The 14,694-nt window shown below is 38.3% G+C and overlaps 1 protein-coding gene across 1 annotated transcript in view; it reads left to right on the top strand.

Moving 5' to 3' along the window:
- The window catches only part of Samhd1 (SAM and HD domain containing deoxynucleoside triphosphate triphosphohydrolase 1), a 58,360-nt gene that overhangs the window by 8,849 nt on the left and 34,817 nt on the right, over positions 1 to 14,694 (top strand). Inside the window, exons 3-4 of the mRNA XM_004867815.3 lie at positions 5,460 to 5,532; positions 10,927 to 11,087. Of these exons, the coding sequence (XP_004867872.1) occupies positions 5,460 to 5,532; positions 10,927 to 11,087 (234 nt within the window). The remainder of the gene's footprint in view (positions 1 to 5,459; positions 5,533 to 10,926; positions 11,088 to 14,694) is intronic.

Here is a 14,694-nt window from a genome sequence, read left to right as displayed (position 1 = left end):
GCTCCGAGCTAACCAATGATCCCACCCCCAACTCTCTCCACCCCAGGACCTCAAAAGTTTGGGAGAAACCCCAGATTAGTGCCATCTCCTTGACAATTAAATGCCCTCTATTTACTTGTACTAACTGTAAGTAGTATACAGAGGGTATAATAGCATATTATATATACTGTTGAGGATAATATTAAGAGATACAGGTCTTATAAGCATTTCACAACTTCTAGCCTACCTCTTATTCAAATGTAACTGAAGAATGAGAAAGATAAATCAATAATCTGATATCAGATCTCCTAACCAAAAAAAACTTTTAAATTGATAGAAGACCCAAAATGTTGACTATCAAAATATCCTAAATGACAAAAATATTCTCAAATATTTCTATCTGCATTGGTCAGTAAGAAACCAAACTAAGCCCGGCATGGTGGCACACACCTATAATCCCAGCACTCGGGAGGCTGAGGCAAGAGGATTGCCGTGAGTTCGAGGCCAGCCTGGTCTACATAGTAAGTTCAGGGCCAGCCTGAACTACAAAGGGAGACCCTGACTCAAAAAACCAAAAAAGGGCCAGGGATTTAGCTCAGTGGTTCCGCCGCCTGCCTCACGAGCACAAGGACCTGAGTTTGATCCCCAGTACCAAAAAAAAAAACAACCCCAAAATAAAAAGAAAACAAACTAAGTTATAAAACAAACAAAACACATAGTGTACAGCTGGGGATTTAGCTCAGTGGCACCTCGCCTGCCTTGCAAGCGCAAGGTCCTGAGTTTGATTCCCCCATGCCTAAACAAAACAAAACAAACAGAAATTTAGTGTATCCTTGTAGGCTAGGAAGCAAATAATTCCTATGTGTTAATTCAGTTTTCAATTTCAAATTATCAACAGTGAAACAAAAGGCTGTTTGATTTATATATCATCAGGTCAAATAGTTATTTTTAAAACATCTGTAACATTGAAAAAAACTACTTTTGTATTTTTTTTTAAATGCAGATCTGGGCCGGGGATTTAGCTCAGTGGTTCCACTACCTGCCTCAAAAGCGCGAGGCCCCAAATTCCATCCCCGGTACCAAAAAAAAAGTATATCTTCGGGGATTTAGCTCCGTGGTGCTGCCGCCTGCCTCGCAAGCGCAAGGTCCTGAGTTTGATCCCGGTACCAAAAAAAAAAAAAGCAGATCTGTAATATAATTTGGGACAAAATATAGATTCAAGTTACATCAATCACTTTGAGCAATCATTTGAGGACATGTCATTTATATCTAAATGAACTATAGCATTAGTTGGCATTTTAGCAAGACCATAAGAAAACAATGAAAATGATATCAACTGAGGCAATTTGGAAATGAAGTGCTTCGTGTCCTATGTAGTTCCTTCCATGCACTTGACTGAACAACCTATAAGGAAAGATTTACTTTGAGATTTAGTGGAAAAATTCATTGAGATTTTCAGACTTGATACTAATTTAAAAGGTGCAGGAAAGTGCTTTGAAAATAAATGGGTATCAATTATCTAAATCTTCTCAACACTGCGTTGAGAACCCTCATATTTATCCTTTTTCTGTGGTTCACCACCTGTCTTTGGAGAGGGGTCTCCTTGCAGGGTTCCCTGGAGAAGTCTGGTAATCTGGGCTCAGGCCAGTGGGCTCCCTGGCCAAGCAGAGGGGCCCGGGCGGGAGGCGGTTTGTCCCCCACTGCCACCACTCTGAGACCTACTTTAAAGAATTTCCCTGAAACCTGGGATTTAGCGCAGTGGTTCCACCACCTGCCCAGCAAGCGCAAGGACCTGAGTTTGATCCCTGGTACCGAAAAAAAAGAAAAAGAATTTTCCTGACAAGCTTTTACAGTCTTTAGTGACGAGCCTTTTACTCTTAAATTCAAAATAACTGAATTATACATGCTAGAAAATTTATAGGAACCAATAGGAAGAAAAATATTGGCAAGAAAATCAGGGCTCCATCCCAATCAAGAACATATTTCTAAGTCTTTCCAAAGCTATTTTAAGACTGGAATATATTCATATAGGTAAAATGTTGAAGCACATGATTAGCCCTTAATAAATTGTATACATAACATAGATATGTAAGACCGAGGGCCTTACCAAACGCTCCGAGGAGCTGAAGTGGAGCACACCCGGGGATCCCAGTGGTGCCTCCAGAACGTAAGACCAAAGGCCTTACCAAACGCTCCAAGGAGCTGGAGTGGAGCACACCCAGGAAGGAACACACCGGCCATGTTGGGAAACAGACCTTTATTAGTCTGGCCAGACGGCACTCCCGAAGCAAAATAGCTCAGAGAGGCACCTGGCTCAGAGTCCGAGGTTGTTTTATAGGGGGTTAAGGGGGGGGGGGGGTTAACATGTGGATTCACAGAAAAAAGAGAACAAAGGTTAGTTGCTCATTGTCACATGCTGATGTTCAGCAGACATCCTGACTGACAGTTACGACCACCCTGTTTACAGATTGTCCTATAGATACTGGGCCCCGGGACATTTGGATTTAGGGCAAACAGATGGCTGAGTAACCTCGCCCTATTACTGATTGTCCATTGTCCCGAGGCAAACACACTCCAACCATCAAATTTACAACAGAATCTAGGGGAGTAATTAACTTTTGAATCACACAGTCCCACAGATACCTACATATGGGGAGGTTCTAGAATCTAGATTAAAGTGGAGCCACTTTAAAGTTTTCAGTTGAAGATCCAGTGTTTACCTTAAAATGGAGATTTTGTTTCTATTAGGGAATTGGCAACAGTAATAGAATATGATCTAAAATTTCACTTAGTTAAATGTTGTTTGTGGTAACTGTAACTAACGAATCAAAACGAAGGATTATATCAAATTATTTCATATGTTAATGCTTAGAATTTGATAATGCAAGTAGATTTTGAAAAAAGATTACCGCAGAATATTTAACTGACTCTCAGTAAGTGTCTTTTGGACCAGAATCTTCCTCATCTTGGCTCTCATAACCACATTTCAGCCACCTCAGTCCTTTCAAAGTTCCCTTTACTACCTATTTCTTGTGTATAGTAGCTATTTACCATTTGAACTAAAAGGAATTTGTTCTAAGTCTTTCTTTTCAAAGTAACTATACTTCTTTGTGGACCCAAATACTATTGACTCCTGCAGGAAATATTTAGGGAGGGAGGGCTCACGATGTCCTAGGCAGTCCTCCAGGGTCTTGGGGCCCAGGAGTGAACAAGATAGACGGAATTCCAGAATTGAGCACTGTCTAGCTCACCTCTTGTGCCCTGCCATATGCCTCTCAGATGGATTCTTTAGGGCCCCTTGGTCCTTTAGGATCCTGTATGGTAGCTGCTAGCTACATGTTTACATTAATTAAAATTAAATTAAATGAGCAAATTAAAATTCAGTTCCATTATACTAACTGTATTTCAGTTGCTCAAAAGCCGCTTATTACTAGTGGCTACTGTGTTTGTGCTCGCTTCGGCAGCACATATACTAGTGGCTACTGTGTTGAACAGAGCAGGTATAGAACATTCCTATACCTCAGAGGATGCTAGTGGAATCAGCCCTAGTTGCTCACAGTGATACCAATGCAGCCACCTTACTAATGTACCCTTGTAGTGTTTTATTTCTCATTTCTGGTTTTACCCTTCCTAGCCCCCTACTCCTATGCCTAGGGATTCTACCCCAAAACAAATTATCTATATATGAACTCTTGTCTTGGACTCTGCTTCTTACAGGGAATCCAATTTAGATAAGCACTTCTTGTAGTCTTTCAGTTTTATGATTAACTATTGATTTATGAAGATTTTTCTGGAAAATAAACTTTGTTACATTAGATGTATCCATCAAATTGTAAGAAGCTATAGATTTAAAAAATACAGAAATCTTATATTAAAGTATCCTAGCTCATGACTACTTTAAATTTTTATTTGATGTCATAGTTTTTGCTAAAAAACAAAAAACAAGCTGGGCATTGTGGTGCATGCCTGTAATCCCAGCACTCTGGGAGGCCGAGAAGGAGATTGAAAATTTGAGCCTAACCCCTGAGCAATTTAGCAAGACTCTGCCCCAAAATAAAAAATGGGTTGGAGGCCGGGGATTTAGCTCAGTGGCACTGCACCTGCCTCCCAAGTACAAGGTCCTGAGTTCGATCCCCTGTACCAAAAAAAAAAATGGGTTGGGGATGTAAGTCAGTGTGAAGGGCCTGAGTTTAATCCTCAGTACTGTCAAAAAAAAAAATAACAACAAAAATAGGGTTTTGGTAGTTATTTTAATTAGTAATATCCTTGGGAATAGTCTCTTTTTGGGTTTTAATTAAGTGATGAATAATGAATATCAGTTCAGGGAAATATTGAGCAGTAGTGAGGTTAGTTTAGGTTTGGTATTCTAGGCTGTGACTTGCAGATAAACCCTACTGTTGACGGCCCTTAACCTGGCTCAGTTGTAACTCACTGATAAGTAATTCTTGAAGCCTGGCTTTGTGCTGGTCTTGTCATGTTAAAATGAAGAGAGGAGAGGAGCAAAGTAAAACAAAATGTATGCTGGTTTAATTATTTTTTTGTTTGTTTTGTGTTTTTTTTGAGATAGGGTCACACTATGTATGTAGTTCACGCAGGTTTTGAACTCACTATGTAGCCTGGGCCCGCCTTGAACTTGCGAACTTGCAGTGATCCTCCTGCCTCAGCCTCCTGAGTGCTGGGATTCCAAGAGTGTGCCACCATGCCCGGCTGCTTTATTTATTTATTATCTGTAATAATGGCTCTATACATCCAACTCTTAGATTTTGTTATTGCCATAGATCTCAGGTTATATAACGCAGAGGCCAAATGTACTTCTGACTTCAACTATCTAGGACTTTTGAGGGGAAAAAAAAATCTTTCAATCTGATTAGCTCATAGGTCAGTAACAACTAACAACTCTTGCCTGCTGTTTTTGTTGACACTATGCCAGGTGTGAGGCTAATATGCCTGAACTGATGAGTAATTGTAAATAAAGCAGTGTACTAAATTAGCGCTATTCAAATTTAATTCCTATTAAATGCTTTCTCAAGACTGGAGAATTTTGAAGAATTATAGACAAAGGTATAAATAAAGCTAAAACCTTGTATATATTTGATTCATGCTTGAGGCATACATGGTATTCAAAATCAATCCAGGATTGTAAGGGTTGATGTTGACTTCAATTTGGTTAAAATACATTTGAATACAAACCGAGTATGAGTTGAGGTGGAGGAGATGTAAAATCTGAGTTTGCCAAGAAAGAAGAGAATCAAAGACAAAACCCTGGAAACGGCTTCATATGGATTCAGCAGGAGCTTCTCTTAGGAACAAACGAAGGAGGGAGTTTCTAGGAGGAGTATGTTTGAATAATTGATTGTTCCTTCCAATATAACCAACCTCTCAATTAGTATAGAGAACCTAGAGTTGATAACACACTCCTATGTACTCCTAAGATTATTATTAAGCAAATAATGATAAATTTGCTTATCTTGTAATTTTAGTTCCTTGGGGGAGAGGAAGAAACTGCTTAATTATATCCAACGATTGAGTCAAACTCACATTGAGACAATGAAGGTAAGAGGAATCTGAGTTTATCATAATTTAAAAAAAAAAAAAAGTGATATAACTCAATCATGTAAAATTCATTTTAAAAAGAATGGGAGGGGCTGGGGATTTAGCTCAGTGGTTCTGCCACCTGCCTCGCAAGTGCCAAGGTCCCGAGTTCGATCCCCGGTACCATAAATAAATAAATAAATAAAAAGAATGGGAGGAAATATCAGTGATGGGGTTATGGGTAAATGGATCTTTTCTAGACTTTCTGCATTTTCTAAAATGAGTAAGGGATTTAAATCAAGAAAAACCAAAATATGTTTAGGGATAGTGAAGATTATAAGTACACTACTACTCAGCTTATCAAAACTTAACATTTTGCCTAATTTGCTTCAGATCTATTATTTTTATTTATTTATTTATTTTTTGGTACTGGAGATTGAACTCTGGGTCCTTGTGCTTGAGCAGCAGGCAGCGAAACCACTGAGCTAAATCCCTGGCAACTTTTAGAATAAAATATACTATTGAAGGCCTCTTTTATACCTCTCTTGTATTTCTTTTTTCTTTTTTTTTGAACTCAGGACCTTGTGCTTGTCAGGCAGGTGCAGCGTCACTGAGCTACAACCCTGCCCCCACCACCCCGTATTTCTATCTCCCCAGTAATATCACCTTGAATTTGGTGTTTAACATTTTCATTAAGTTTTTGAAGTTTTACTACATATATATGTTTTAGAAAGAAATAAAATAATTTTTTATTTGTATTTGTATTTATTTATTTTTTTGTGGTATCAGGGACCAAACTCAGGACCTTACACTTTCCAAGCAGGTGCAGCGCCACTGAGCCACATCCCGGCCCTAAAGTAAATTTTTTTTCTAAAGTAATTTTTTTTTTTTTTTGGCACCGGGGATTGAACTCAGGTCCTTCTGCTTTCGAGGCAGGCGGCGGAACCACTGAGCTAAATCCCCGGCCCTAAAGTAATTTTTTAATAAAACCAACCATACAACATTTATTGCAATCCAGCAATAACATGAAAATAATCAAAACAATATGAACATATGTTTTACAAATACTCCCAGGGGAAACCACTTAAACAATTAAATTTTTCACATATTATCATAATTGCCATTGCCACCAATTTGTTTCATTGCTGTCTTAATTCTTTGATCATTTCTAGTTGGGGACAGTTTGCAGCCGAGTAATATTATCTTCTTTCAGCATGATCCGACCCAGTTTTGTTTTGTTTTTTTGGTACCAGGCATCGAACTCAGGACCTTGCGCTTACGAGGCAGGCAGCAGAACCACTGAGCTAAACCCCTGGCCCTCTCAGTGTTTTTTTTTTTGTCTTTGTTTTAGAATGAATTTCTTCTGGATCATCTAATACAAGGTTCATGTACTCGTCAAAACCAGTAATACAGCCCTCCATCTGCATATTTACTTTCTCACAGAGCCACATCTAAATTTGGGATTTGTTCTGCAATATCTGAAGATGAGGCTGATGGGCTGCACCATCACCTTCTGCACTTCCTGGCCCCAGCCACGGTTGCCATGGTGGAATCTCACAAAGACCTTTTTTGAGACAAGGTCTCACTGTGAAGTTCAGGCTGGCCTTGAACTCTCGGCAATCCTACTGCCTTAGCCTCTTGAGTGCTGGGATTACAGGTGTGCACCACCATGCTGAGCCAAAATTTTACTACATATTTATATCCATAAATAGATTTAGTATTGATAATCTATCAATATTTGTTTACTCTTTCTCCTCCAGTCCTATTGAGACATCAAAAGCCGTGGTTTGCCCCCAAGTGTAGTGGGACACACCTGTAATCCCAGCTACTGTGAAGGCTGAGGCAGGAGGACTGCAAGTTTGAGACCAGCCTGAGCAACTTCACAAGACACTGTCTCAAAATTAGAAAAATAGGGCTGGGGGTTTAGCTCAGTGGTTCTGGCACGTGCCTCGCAAGCACAAGGTCCCAAGTTTGATCTCCAGTACCAAAAAACAAAAATTAGAAAAATAAAATAACAAGGGCTGGGACTGCATACAGCTCAGCACTAGAGCACTTGCCTAGCATGTGTAAGGCCCTGGATTCAAACCCCAGTGCCTCGCCCAAAAGAAAGCTCTGTTTTTCAGACTTCAGTGTCCCAAGGGATGTTTCACAAACATTCAGCTATCCAAATCCTGTCCCAGAAATTCTGATTTTGGAAATTTATACAGAACTCCTGCAGTGTGCATTTTTTCACAAGCTCTGCAGGATGAGTCTTACCATACTTAAGAAATTGTTTCTTACTTGATTGATGACACCAGGTATATCTTATTCACCCTTTTGACATCCCTGGATTAAAAAAACAAAAACAAAAACAAACAAAAAAGCTTGGTTTAGACCTAGAAGAAGGTGTAGGAATCTCATTTTCCTTTCCCTTGGTTTAGTTGTTGTGCTGATGACAGTAAAGTAATTTAAGGTACAGATTTCATTTTTAGACAGTGACACACTAACATACTTCGAAACTTCAAAATCTGCTTTCAGCAACTGTGGGTGTAAAAAGAATAGTTTTTATTCAGTAATACCGAGAATAAGAATAACAGGATTAATGAACACTGTTCAAACTTTAGTATCAAAACACCTTAATATCACAATATACTGTATATACTATGAATTGGGAACAAAATATGAAATAATGTAGCAATATTTCCAACATCTCAATGCCCACTATGAGGGGAATGGTTTAAAAATGGTTTATTGTCAGCTGGATGTGATGGCACACATTTGTAATCCCAGCACTCAGGAGCCTGAGGTAGGAGGATCACTGTGAGTTTGAGGCCAGCCTGAACTACATAACAAGACCCTATCTCAACAAACAAACAAAAAGTGGCTTATCAATGAAATGGAACCATTAAAATAATAATAAGATATAAAAACATGAGAATGTGTTCACTGTCCATTTGGGTAAGAAAAGGAAAAGAGACTGCATCCATGTATTATATTAACAAAGGTAAAAAATATATTCACTAAGTTTTTATAAAATGGCTTAAATTTATTTCATTTTTAACATATATAGGGTGAAAAAATATTTTAAGAACAGTCATTATAACCAGAAAAATTGATAGTAAAGGCTTTTAGGCCTGATTGAAATAGATTATAGGATTTTTCTTTGAATTTCAAATCATAAAATAGATTCTCATTTGTTCATACTAGTTACACTGATCTTGTTTTGGGGGGAAGGAATAGACCAGTATATGATTTTGAAATGGGTACAGATTATGGAACTTTTTTATCTGATAATATACTCACAGAATTTAATTATGACATTCATGTGCTCCCTTCGGCAGCACATATACTAATTATGACATTCATGGTTCCTTCTATTTCTGAAATACTTTGACATTATTTCTGTATAGATAGAGGGGACCAGGCTTGATGTAGTTGCTAATCATAAAGAAGTAGTTTTACAGAACAGAGTGAAAAAAATGAACACTCATCAAGCCTCAACCTTTATTTCTAATCATTGTTAATATACATAAATATTATTTCACAACATTGTAAATTCTAGTACTTGACTGAAACGGTCAGTATCCAAATTGAATTGAGCTCTTTTTACAGGAAATGAATTCTTCATCACCAACATGTTCAAATGTTGGACCAGATGACACTTAAAGGTTCTTTTTTGAGGTACTGGGGATTGAACCCACCAGGGCATTCACACTGAGCTACATCCCTAATCCTCTTCAAATTTTGAGACAAAGTCTTGTTGAATTGCCCAGCCTGGGCTCAAATTTCAATTCTCCTGACTCAGCCTGCCAGAGTTTTAGGATTATAGGTGTGTGTTACCACACCTAGCTTCCTTTAAACTTCTTTACACTATTGAGCTTTTTCTTTTTCTTTTTCTTTTTTTTTTTTTTATACTGGGGATCGAACTTGGGACCTTGCCCTTGCAAGGCAGGTGGCAGCACCACTGAGCTAAATCCTCAGCCCTACATTATCGAGCTTTTGTATTTCATGTTTTCTCTGTTTCCATGTATTGACATCGTACACTTTAAATATTATAAATAGTCCAGCATGATGACATTTATTACTTTGCAATAACAGCTCAAGAGTAGTTATTTGAGTTTCTGGGGACTGTCAGGTGGTATCGTATGTCATAGGTTCTGAGAATGTAGCAGTCAGTGAGACCAAGAGGATTCATCACCTCCCAGAATTTCATACACTTTTTTTTTTTTTTTTTTTGGTTTAAGGTGCTGGAGATTGAAGGTAGGGACTTGCTCATACAAAGCATTTGCTTTACCACTTAGCTGTGCACCCAGGTCTTCCACTAAACACTGTTAAGATTCATTTTATGGAACAGTTAAGTACTTTTGAAGATCATGGGTTAGATTGCTTATTAGATTCCCTTTATTGTGTAGCTTTCTTTTTAAAAGATATCACTGTGCTGGACGCATAGTTCAGTGGTAGAGCATATACTAATCATGTGTGAGGGAAAAAAAAGATAGTTATTATGGACAGCTAAGAAAGTTACATCTTAAAGATGCACAGGGGGCATTAAATATTCACCCATTTAAAGCTCCCGTTTGTGGGTTTGAGGTGTCGCTTGGTGGTAGAGCGCTTGCTTTCACATGCGTGAAGCCCTGGGTTCAGTTCCCCAGTGCCACAAAAATGATAAGCAAATACAAAAGCCATTTTTTAAGGTTGAAGTAATGAATAATTGTGAAATGGATCTTTCCTAATTATTTCTCAATGACTACTAAGTGCTACAGAATTTTGTCTTGCTGTGTGTGATTTTTTTTATATGGTCGAGATTTTTGTTTACTTTCTTTTGTAATCTACTTACCTATTTTTTCCTTGTAAGAATTTTAGCTATGGATATATATAGATACATTTAGAAAAAAAATTTGGCATAGTCCCCATAGTAATGACTTACATGATTTTGGTGGGGGAGGCTACCTGGGATTGAATTCAGGACCTTGCACTTTCAAGGCAGTGCCACTGAGCTAAATCTCCGGCCCATGATCTTTATGTTAAATAAGTACAGTTTTGGTTTTGGTTTGATTTTGTGAGTCTGAGCTGCAGCCCCAGGCCAAATGAATGTGTCTAAATACAAGACTAATTAAATGCTAATGAATCATATATATATAAATATATATATATATGATTCATATATATATATGATTGAAATTCTTATCTTTCTGTTATTAGAATTCACTAGGAAAAAGCAAAATAAAATATATCCAAATCCAATATACTTGATCTGTCTGGTAATGATACCTAAATAAGTTAATAATATCAATATCTTGTCCTTTTCCTTAGTTATTATTCTTACTTGAACAATTAATGGGCCCTGACTTTGTACTGTGGTTAGAAATGGCTGCACAAAAACTTTAGATGGAATTCTACATTGTTACTGATACTAATTTAAACATAATTTTCCAGGTAATTAATGATCCTATCCATGGCCATATTGAGCTGCACCCTCTTCTTATGCGAATCATTGACACACCTCAATTTCAGCGGCTTCGATATATTAAACAGTTGGGAGGCGGCTACTATGTTTTTCCAGGAGCTTCACACAATCGATTTGAGCATAGTCTAGGGTAAGAAGGGAAGGGGAACTTGCAGCTTTTAATTACCCTCTGGAGCCAGGTGTGGTGGCGCACACATGTATTCCCAGCTACTTTGAAGACTGAAGTAGAAGGATCACTTTATCCCACCCGTTTGAGATCAACCTGGGCAAAACAGTGAGACCCATCTCAAAAAAAATCCAGTAATTATCTCCTCTGTCTGTCTCAGATGAAATAGTTGTCTCATGTTATCTTCTAGAGACCAGTTTTATAAAATGGTAATATCCTTATTTTATTGTTGAGAAAACTGAGGCTTTTGATTTCCCTGCTTTACAGTGTTTTGTTTATTTTATGTGTGGTTTAAACTATTCATATCTTTCCTGGAAAGGTAATGAAAATATCTATTGGGAGGTGAATTGAATAAAATATTTGTGCCTTTGTATTATTTAAAAGCTAATGATATGTACATTGGGGAAGCATTCATAAGCTTAGAGAAGGTGGCAGGCACCTCTGTTAAATACAGTGAAAGTGAGATGAGACTTTGGTTTCTTTTTCTGTTATAAAGTGTAGAGCCAGGACATGGGCAGGGAAGAACTAGATAATAATCTAGATTTTCATGGAGTACCCACAGTGTGAAGTACTCCGTGTGTGTGTTGTTGTTTTATAATATTTTTAATTAGGCCACATTTATCTATATTCAAATTTTAACAAATATGTATTGAACATCTACTAGAACCCACAAACGAGAGCAACACTCATAGGTCCAGAGTTTCGGGGAGCTGAACCCTCTTGGAGCTCCAAGTTCATGGGAAAAGAAAGATTTTATTCTTTTTAGACATCATGTTCAGAGAGAAGTGCTAAAAATACATTTAATGTTTGTAAAGCATTTTCTTTTCTTTAAGGTGCTAGAGATTAAACCCAGAACCAATACCTCACAAATGCTAAACTAGCTCTCTCCCACTGAGCCACATCCCTACCCCTGTTAAGTACTTTATCTGCACTCTGTATTATAATAGAGATTCCTGCTATTTTAAAAATCGTGGGCCAGGCATTGTGGTACATGCCTATAATCCCAGCACTCAGGTGGCTGAGGCAGGAGGATCGCCATGCCAGTTTGGGCTACATAGTGAGTTCACAGCCAGTCCAAACTACATAGTGAGACCTTGTCTCAAAAAAACAAAAAATAATTTTTAAAAGGTGATAAAACAACAGAACATACCGGGGATTTACCTCAGTGGCACTGCGCCTCCCTCTCAAGCACAAGGTCCTGAGTTTGATCCCTGGTACCAAAAAAGGAAAGAAAAAGAAAACAACAACATATAGTTCCTTAGAATTAAGTACATTTATCCTTTTGCACAATTAATTCATCTTGAAAACTGAAACTATATTCTAGTTAAGCAACTTCCCAGACAGAACTGGAAATATATTCTTTTTTCTTTTCTGGTCCAGGACTTGAACTCGGGACCTTGTGCTTGGAAGGCAGGTGGCAGAACCACTGAGCTAAAACCCCAGCTGAAACTATATTCTAAAGGGGCAAAGGGGAAGGGGAAGTCAGAGAGGTAGGGGAAAGGAAAGAAGGGAATGGAATTAGTATGAGAAAATGAAAAAAAGAAAACAAAGTCTTTGTAAATAGGGAGGGATGGAGGGGTTGAAGGGAGGGCAGGGGAAGGGGGAAAAAATAAGAACCGAGAGTATGTAAAGGTGCAAATTTCCAATGATGAATGTCATTATATTGTACACCTAAAATGTACCAATAAAAAGATATACCAAAAAAAAAAGAAAGAAACTATATTCTAATTAAGCAACTTCCCAGCCAGAACTGAAACTATATGCTAGTTAAACAACTTCCCACCCAGGCGTGGTGGTACATACAATCCCAGCACTCAGGAGGCTGAGGCAGGAGGATCACTGAGCTCAAGCCAGCCTGGGCTACATAGTAAGTTCAAGACTAGCCTGAACAGGGACTGGGGATTTAGCTCAGTGGTTCTACTGCCCGCCTTGCAAGCGCAAGGTCCAGAGTTTGATCCCAGGTACCAAAAAAAAAAAAAAAAAAAGACTAGCCTGAACTAATAGTGAAACTTAGTCTCAAAAAACCCCAATTAAACAACAACTTCCCATGTGCTTCTGCCAGCTCCCGGTAACCATAGTTGTACTTGCTGTCTGTATGAATTTGATTACCCCTAAGTACCTCATCTTAGTGAAACTGAACAACATTTATCTTTTTGTGACTGACTTATTTCACTTAGCATAATGTGCTTTTTTTTTTTAGCATGTTTTTAAGTTTATCCATATCATAGCATGTCAGAATTCCTTTTTTTTTAATGGGGTCTCAAACTCCTGAGCTACAGTGATATTCCTGCCTCAGCTTCATGCCACTCCACCCTTAAATCTTCAGCCTCTATTTGCATGCTGGAGGTGTAGCTCAGTGGTAGAGCACTTGCTTTCATGTACATGAGGCCCTGGATTCAGTTCCCCAGTGCCACAAGAGAAATGATAAGCAAGTTAAAACGCCAGTGTTTAAGCTTAAAGTAATGAATAATTATGAAATTTATCTTTTCTAAGCATTTCTAAGTGGCTGCTAAGTGCTGTAGAGTTTTGTCTTCTTGTGTGTGATTTTATCTATATTGTAGAGGGGGTTTTTTTTGTTTTGTTTTGTTTTTTTAGTTTGATTTTTTTTCTGGCACCAGGGTCTGAACTCAGGACCTTGCACTTGTGAGGCAGGTGGCAGAACCACTGAGCTAAATCCCCGGCCCATAGAGGGTTTTTATTTTGTTTATCCCAGCTGGAATTTTTTTTTTTTTTTTGGTACTGGGGATCGAACTCAGGTCCTTGCACTTGGGAAGCAGGATTCGGAACCATTGAGCTAAATCCCCGGCCCTCCCAGCTGGAATTTCATTTTGTTTTGTTTGAAACAGGGTCTCACTATGTAGTCCAGGTTGGCCTCAAACTCATAGCGATCCTCCTGCCTCACCCTCTCGAGTGCTGGGATTACAGGCATGTACCACTATGCCCAGCTTCTGATCTTTTTAAAGCTGAGTAATATTCCATTGTACAAATATGTTTATTCCACATTTAGTTTATCCGTTCACTTGTTGATAGACACTTAGGTTGTTTTCACCTCCCAGCTATTGTGGATATAGTGCTATTATGTTCAGATATTTCAAGATCCCACTCAGTTCTTTTAGGTATATACCCAGTAGTGAAATTGCTGAGTCTTATGCTTATTCTCTTTTTAATTAAAAAAAATTTTTTGATGAACCCCCATACTGTTTTCCACAGCAACTACACCATCATACATTCCTATATACAGTGCACAAGGGTTCCAGTTTCTCCACATCCTAGCCGACATATGAACTATTTTCTGTTTTTATGATAGTGGCCAACCTAATGGGTGTAAGGAGATGTCTCATTGTGGCTTTGATTTGCATTTCCATAATGATTGGTGACTTTGAGGCAGAGGTCCTGCTTTGGGGGTTCTGTTTCTTTTCCTTTTTTTTTTTTTTTTTGTACCGGGGATTGAACTTGGGACCTTGCTCTTTCAAGGCAAGTGCTGGAACCACTGAGCTAAATCCCCAGCCCTGGGATTCTGTTTCTAAAATAGTCTATTTTGTAAAGTTACCCTAAGATATACTAGTATGTT

Source organism: Heterocephalus glaber, unplaced genomic scaffold, assembly GCF_053883595.1.
Source record: "Heterocephalus glaber isolate CG9 unplaced genomic scaffold, H.glaber_assembly_v1.0 deba00001532, whole genome shotgun sequence".
NCBI classification, from domain to species: Eukaryota; Metazoa; Chordata; class Mammalia; order Rodentia; family Bathyergidae; genus Heterocephalus; species Heterocephalus glaber.
The sequence above is the reverse complement of the archived record's forward strand: the minus strand, read 5'-3'. Positions and strand labels throughout refer to the sequence as shown.